Genomic DNA, 7764 nt, shown 5'->3' with positions numbered 1-7764 from the left:
AATGAAGCTTGTCTCTGCTTACGCATGTTGTTTCTCAAGTCATATGACTGCCATCATCCCCCTTCACTGCTTCATAGCCAGCACACATCTAGCTGAAATCGAAGCTAGATTCAGCGCCAGCATTGGTCACAGTCGCACTTAGTGTCAGCCATCCGCGGGGTCTCTAAAATCAAACGTTAAAAACATGTTTCGCCACTTTTGCCTAACGGTGCTTCTGGTTATAGCCAGTGGTAAGTACACAACTCTGTTTTGATAATCGTTCTTACTTCATCCATCTCAGAATAAAAGTTTTCTTGCCTCGTCACTTCAGGCCTTGCCTTGAAAGAACCAATCTGCTAGCTAGCTAGAACTAGCTTGCTGGCTAATATTTTGCTACGCAAAACTGTCGCTAGCCAGCTAACGTTAGCAAGTGAACCTCTTTTAGGCGACGGCATAATGCATTTTGTTTCTCTGGCTTTAGTAAAAAAGCGTTACAAAGATTCACCAACGTAATGATAATCAGATTATAGCATTATATTGTTCTTTCTAATCGTTCAGAAAAATCCAGGGAGAATTGTTACATTTATGGTAGCCGATATCCGAATCGGGTCGTGTTAGCTAGCCAGATGCTTCGGGCTAAAACAGTAGAAATAAAATATTTTACGTTAGGTGTTATTGAGACGAGTTGTTATTTTATTGTGGTCGTGCTTGTACCCTTTTGGCCTGTCTTAAAATTAATTATTGCAATTGTTATCAAAGCAGTGTCATTGTCGAATCACTCTAGCTCTGTTTTGTAATGTTACATGTTGAAAACATTACAGGTTGTTGAAATTGCTCACTGGATTTTACATTAACTTTAACGTTACTGTCCCCTCATCAGATAGCTCACGAAATCGAACAGTTCAGTATTTGATTCGTGCTATTTTATGTGCCGGTGCCCCTGTGCATTATTGTGGTGTCTAAGGGTCAATATAGGCCTACCGTTTACAATTTTAGTCACCTAATGTTAAGTTAACTTTGTTCAACTTTGCTTAGCCAGTTCCCTAGTGCATACATTTCTCTGCCGGGTGAATTGCCTGGGCCTTATGTAACATGTGAAGAACATGTGATTGTGTTCAGAATTGGCTGTGAGTTCTCCGAGGTCATGTGACAAAGGTTTTTAAAACCAAGAGATGCAAACCCTCTGGGTTACTAATTAGCTTATTCACTTGAGTGACAGTCTTTTAGGCGAACTTGGGTTTTGCCCGTGATCTGTCAGTACTTTATAGCCGTCTTGTCATGTGTCCTGGCTGCGAACAGGAAGTAGGTTAATACTTGCGGTAGCAAGTGTTACTGATGTGCTTGAGGCTTTACAGTCACTAAAGCCTTACTATTTATTGCTACCTTTCGAGATTATTTTTGCCCGGGAATCTTTTAAAAAGCATGACACTTTGCAAGATAGTTGTTGTTCTGTTAATGCCTGGGCAGTCTGTTATGATGAATATGTGCATTCTATAGTGCTTGTCATTTTGCCCGCTGTCCAATAGTTTTGTTAGTGCATAATCTACATGAACTTTGATACATCCTCTCATGAGTCATCACCATCAAGTTATGAAGGAATCATAAAAATTAACTGACTGCATTGTGACCTGACTGATTGTTCTGCCGGCCATGTGATACAGCATGAGTAGAGCATAGAGTAAGCAATTATTTATCCTGACAGGGAGAATCACCCTCATAAGGTGTATGCATTTAATCTTACACTGGAATTTGTATTTCTTGTATCCTACAGGTAAGCTGAGTTCCACTCAAACCACATTGCCACCAACTTCTGCTCCGGCCACCACCACCACCACCACCACTACCACTACCACTGCTGCTACTACTACTACTACTACTACTACTACTACTGCAGCTACTACAGCTTCTCCAAATACAACCACCCTTGCTCCAAATACAACCACCCTTGCTCCAAATACAACCACCCTTGCTCCAAATACAACCACCCAAGCTCCAAATACAACCACCCTTGCTCCAAATACAACCACCCAAGCTCCAAATACAACCACCCATGCTCCAACTCCTGCAAATACAACCACTCCAGCTCCGACCAATGCCACCACAACTGCCCCCCCACTGCCCAACCCCCAAACTGGAGACTACACTCTTAAGCCAAATGTCAATGCCTCTGCCTGCATTATGGCCAAAATGGGCCTGCAAATCATCTTTAAGCCAGGCTCAGTAAGTTGCATCACTTGGATCAGTAGAAAATCATTTGTAATGTCATGTTATGGCTGTTTGTATGGTGCATGAGTTACAGGTGTGTTAGAATTAAGAGCCATATTAATGTCTGCTTTTCTGTGTCCAAGGATTCCCTGAGCTTTAACGTGGATCCTAAAGCGATGACTGTCTCTGGATCATGTGGCAGTAATGGCACTGACTCCGTCCTCATCCTACAGTCTGACACAATCTACATGACCTTTGGCTTTTCTAATGTGAGTTACTTCACATATGTGATTATGGAGAATGTAAAATCATGTTTACTGTTCAGACAATTGCTATGGCAAAGTGCTTTGTTGGACTTGCTCTGATATTATACATGTTGTTTTTGTGGTTCTGCAGGTATCAAACCGATTTCACCTACATTCACTGAATGTCAATGGGACTGCTGGTGGTAAGCCATTATTCAATAGACTCTGGATCACATGCCTGCTCTTTCTTTTCTTTTTTTGTACGCACCTGTCCCTTTCATACGGTCTTCTCTCATGGATCTTCTGTTGTGGTTTTCAGGGCTCAATTTCACTGATGGCAATTCCAGCTTGTCTCTATGGGAAGCATCTGTGGGGAGCTCCTACATGTGCAAGAAGGAACAGAAGGACGACATCACAAGCTCCCTCACCCTTAACACCTTTGAACTGCAGATCCAGCCCTTTGCAGTGGAGGACAATAAATTCAGCACAGGTATGAGATTCTTTTATCTAACATAAGACATTCCTTCATGGACCAGTGTTTCCATGTAGCCAGTGAGGATGTAAGTGGTCTTGCAATAGTCTGATGTCATGCTGGAGGTGTTGAGATAATCACATGGTCCACAGCTCCCCTCACTGTGTGCTCACTCATTTTCTCTCTATCTGCAGCCCATGAATGTGCAATGGATGACTCCAGCATCTTAATCCCAATCATTGTTGGTGCCGCTCTGGCCGGCTTGATTCTCATAGTAGTGATTGCTTACATGATTGGTCGAAGAAAGACCTATGTTGGATATCAGACACTGTAAAGCAGTCACTGACTTCCTAATTTTGATCTCCCTTCAAGGAGTCCAGGCTTGTGGATTGGTTGGGATAAGGGGAAGGGAGGGGGAGAGAGGGGGGAGGTGATCGAGCCTGATCCTGGAAAAGAGCTGCAGTTTTTAGTGCAATCTCATAATTGGCAGTTGGCCCCTCAGCATTAAATTCATAATGATGAATGCAGCAGTATGACAAAGAACTGATGTGCAGTTCAAATCACGAGGGCCCTGCAGTATTCCAGGATCAGGACCCCCCCCACTTGCACATATACATTCTTTTACATTTTCTTTTCTTTTCTTTTTCTGCTTGTCATTTGTTTCTTTTGTTGCTTTTCAGTTTTTATGTCCCTTTTGATTGTGTTCAGGAAGCAAGTGCACAGTCTCTATTAGATGCCATCAACAAGTTTCACCTAAACATATCTGATGATGCAGAACATGTAAAGGTTATTCATATAGGAATTGAAATGTACAATCCTGTATCAAATCGCATCAGATTGTTCACTTGCTTCTTCCTCCCAGCATTCCTTTTTTTTTCTTCTTTAAACCCCACATGTTTTAATTGTATTCATTTCATTAAGCCACATGATGTTGGTTTGGTTCATTTCATTTGATTCAATCTTAAATTACTGCAAAAATGGATCCTGGGGGACATAAATTGTGTATTTAATTTTGACTGGAACTAATCTTAACAGAGCTGAATCAGCTTTTTGTGCAATCATTGTTCCAAGTCACATTTAATCAACAGCCAGTAATTTCTTTGATTTTTGCATGTGTGAGACCCAAGTCTGTTACTCTTGTACATTTCCCTAAGATTGAATTGGCAGAAATATCCCTCTCAGCATCTATAGATTAAGGGTGTACAATTTAAAAAAAAAAAAAAAAAATTTAACGATGTTAGCCAGTTTGCAAAATCTCAGTGTGATACTCTAATTTGATGCAGCATTTTGCCACAAAATTTCTCTATGCATTATGAGATCCACAATTTTCCTAGCAAGTCTCTAGGCCTAACTGTGGTGATAACGGTGAGGGGATGTTTGTGACCAGTTATTAAGGTAGTTGGCTACATTTCCCCCACATCTGAGTACTTTTTTTGGCATTAGGTTTTTTAAAAAGGGATAGTGTTGTAAATTGTGGTATATGTGCATTTAAGCAAAGTTGCTTGCAGATGTGTTTTTATGTAAATGTATTCAGAGGACACTCCACATTTGGTAAGAGATGCTGCTCTGCAAAACTTGTGAATAGCCTTTGCAATAGTTGTGCACATTGATCCCAGAACATAATAATATTGTAACTGGAAATTGGTGTGGGGGCTTTAGCGTGTGCATGTTGTTGCGTAAATGGGTAAATGTATAGTAATATTACCCTTGTTATTAGAAAGGCGTGGTCATCTCCGCTTTCACAAGACACAAAAGATTTTGCTGTGGGGTGCTTGTGTTTCTTCAATCTCACAAAATCAGGCGCTGTGTGTTTTTGCCGCAGATTGTTTTCCATTTCAGAAGTGCGCATGTAAAAATGTAATTGTATGGCTTTTGATTAAATTTTTGCTTTTATGTGAAATGTTGAAATTGAAATAGTCCTCAAAGTATACAAATCTACCACCACCACGCTTGCTGTATTTGCATCCATTACCTTTAGCTGGGGACAAAGTCCACAGGATTGATTTCCAAAAATGTGCCTTTTCCAGAGCAGACCGTTTCTGATATATCAGGCACTTTGAAGGAGGTGTGATCCTGCTAAAAGGGAATTCCCATTACTGGACACCTGCTCCTTCCAAAACCATAGATTTTGTGTGACATGGCAAAATATGAAACTGAAATGTGGATTGGGTCGGTAAAGCAAATACAATAAGTTTTGAAAGAGATGTAAAGTGTTCAGTTTGCATTTCAGTTTCATATTAAGGTCAGGGGATCTGACAAAGTGTTTTTTATCATTGTAATTGTTTCCCATGGCATCAAATGAAAATAGTTTCTGTCAGTGCATTTTGAGTTTTTAGTTGCAGTAAGTCAATAAAATTTGATATAGAAACGTCTGTGTATTTAGTGTTGACAGTCAGCCGAGGCTACTTTTGACCTTCAAAATAAAAGAGTGTGTTGGACTCTTTGAGTTGTGTAATAACCGTTTTCTTTTTTGCCAGATTTTAGACTGAATGTGTTGTTGCAATCTCTTTACCCTTGCTTTCTTTATTCTTATCCAGTGGAGGATTGCCAGGCTGATGCGGAAAGCTACATTGTCCCAATAGCAGTGGGAGCTGCCTTGGCTGCTCTCATTCTTATAGTATTGGTGGCCTATTTCATTGGGAGAAGGAGAAACCAAGCCCAAGGCTATGAGTCTTTCTAAATCACCCATCCTGAGTCTGGGATCATTTTGATGAAATGTTAACACTTAATTCTGATCACGTTAATACAGCATGACTTTGTCAGTTACTCTCTGGGCTTGGAAGATGCACTCAGTTGGTTCTCATCCTCTCAGCAGAGCCTAATACGTTCTAGCACATTTCTTTTCAAAATTGCAATGCTCCTTTGGATTTGATTTGAATGTATTGCAAGGCCACTGTTATCTCCCCTACCCCCACCCTTTCCCCTCTCCCTCCCCTTAAAATGCTAAAAACAAAAACAAATGCTGTGAACCTAAACTTGCCTGCCTGATATTAACAGGATAATATATTTTTATACTCGCCTCCCTCCCACTGAAATTTCCTAGTTTGCTGGCTGATGCAAGGACCCTGCGCATTGCTCCTCCTCTTTTTTCTGATGTTACTCACCAATTCTCCATCTCAGAATGTTCTCTATCCAATAATCACTTACCGTCACCTTTCTCTCTCTCTCTCTCTCCCCCCGCGGCAGCTGAGGAGTGCTTCTTGGACTCTGACTTGAGCTTTCTTGTGCCCATTGCTGTGGGCATGGCACTCAGCTTCCTAATCATCCTTGTACTTATCTCTTACCTGATTGGCCGGAGGAAGAGTCGCACTGGCTACCAGTCTGTATAATTCACTTCCGCAACATCTAATCCACCCCACCCCTACCCCAGCTGCCTCCTCTCTCTCTCTCTCTCTCTCTCTCTCTCTCTCTCTCTCTCTCTCTCTCTCTCTCTCTCTCTCTCTGCCGTTCTTTGTCCCTGCACTCAACTTTTCTTAGATGTATCTTATCCTAGTTTGATTTGGTTGGAATTTGAATTCTATCATATCAGTGCTGGCTCTAGGTGTTTTGGGATCATGAAGTATTGGAATGTGTAAATTGCCATGTCAGACTATGACTGAAATAGGGCTGCATATAAAATTTTAATTGATCTCTCCAAATTGTAAAGGGTGGTTTCATAAACCTGGAACACATTAACCCCATAGAGAAAGGTAAGAGGAAGGAAAAGAAAAATGTAACAAATGTAACTTCCTGTGACTGACCCAGACCTCTGAATGGAACATGACCTAGTACTCAGTATAAGGGAGAGATGTACAGTGTGAAGTAGCTGTACTACATGAAGAATACTTGATTGGTGTTCCTCATTACTTTTTCTGTATTTACAAACTAAAGTCTGAGTTTAAAAAATTGAGTGTAAGAAGAGGAAACCTTTATGGTGGTTAGCGTTAAATCAAGAAATCTAATTAAAATGTAATGATTGCAACATCTCCAGGTTTAGGAAACCACCTGTGGATATGTATTGCATGAGAAGTACATCCGCTGAATGGCTTTCTCGTCCTGTAGAAAAGGTTCTTTAAACAAATCTTTTTATTTGCTCTGTATAATACTGATGTGTAAATGATATTTTTTTGTGTTGTATCAAATTAATGAATAAGGTGAATTGTTTTGAATTACATGACTAATAATTTCGAAGCCCTTGAATGTATGTCATGCACATGTTGAAATTTCTGAAAAAAAAAACACTGATGTGGATTGATCACTTGATTGTTGTTTAATTAGTAGCCATGTTTAACCATGTTCTTGTGTCATTTTACCTTTTGCACTTAATACCCTCTGTTATAAAGGGACACTAATCAAGCTGACACTTTACTAGCATTTTAAACATTGGTGAATAGACAGCAGATTTGGACTCAGATTGATTTCTCTTGAGGGTCCCTCAGGTAAAGGGAGCTTGTGTTGATACAGTAAGCCACATGTCCGTATGACTTCTGTTTACGTATCTTCACTTTGATTTGATATTTGTATAAGTCAAATCAACTGATAGTTGTATCCTTCAAAGGTTTCTCTAAACACAGCGAAACTGATCGTTATCAGTCACACAGTGATCACTGAATACTGACATGTTGTGCCTTTTTGTTGCACTCCCTTGTTTTTCTCCATTCAAATGTCTCGATCAGTTGAAGAATGTCAAGATAAGTATCCTGTACCATGATGGGAAAATTGAAATAAAATGGCTTCCCTATTTTGTAAACACGACAACTCTCCATCATTAAACCTGTATTATTTAATTGAGGGTAAGTATCTGGGTCATGCACGATAAGATGATGTATATCTCTAAGTTATTGGGAAATATATAGGCCTACTTTCAGCAATAGCCACCTGCCA

At 40.2% G+C, this 7764-nt stretch overlaps 1 protein-coding gene across 3 annotated transcripts; it reads left to right on the top strand.

Moving 5' to 3' along the window:
- The first annotated feature begins 68 nt into the window (after positions 1-68).
- Positions 69-7630, top strand: lamp2 (lysosomal-associated membrane protein 2). Of its 3 annotated transcripts, none has more exons than XM_062524215.1 (6): positions 69-230; positions 1751-2199; positions 2328-2453; positions 2581-2632; positions 2749-2919; positions 6088-7630. In XM_062524215.1, the coding sequence occupies exons 1-6, from the start codon at positions 185-187 to the stop codon at positions 6228-6230; spliced, it is 987 nt and encodes a 328-aa protein (XP_062380199.1). In that variant the 5' UTR covers positions 69-184; the 3' UTR covers positions 6231-7630. The 3 variants fall into 3 exon arrangements, with proteins under 3 accessions (XP_062380199.1, XP_062380198.1, XP_062380201.1); XM_062524214.1 differs by having other exon boundaries at positions 5439-6229; XM_062524217.1 differs by lacking the exon at positions 6088-7630 and adding an exon at positions 3096-5344.
- Positions 7631-7764: the final 134 nt, after the last annotated feature.

The sequence above is a fragment of the Sardina pilchardus genome, chromosome 21 (assembly GCF_963854185.1).
Source record: "Sardina pilchardus chromosome 21, fSarPil1.1, whole genome shotgun sequence".
Taxonomy (NCBI): Eukaryota; Metazoa; Chordata; class Actinopteri; order Clupeiformes; family Clupeidae; genus Sardina; species Sardina pilchardus.
The sequence above is the reverse complement of the archived record's forward strand: the minus strand, read 5'-3'. Positions and strand labels throughout refer to the sequence as shown.

Coding starts and splice junctions, on each gene's coding strand:
- lamp2 (XM_062524215.1), top strand. CDS start 185: ATGTTTCGCCACTTTTGCCTAACGGTGCTTCTGGTTATAGCCAGTG. Junction 2,633..2,748: donor TGTCAATGGGACTGCTGGTG/GTAAGCCATTAT, acceptor TGTGGTTTTCAG/GGCTCAATTTCACTGATGGC. Junction 2,920..6,087: donor GGACAATAAATTCAGCACAG/GTATGAGATTCT, acceptor CCCCCGCGGCAG/CTGAGGAGTGCTTCTTGGAC.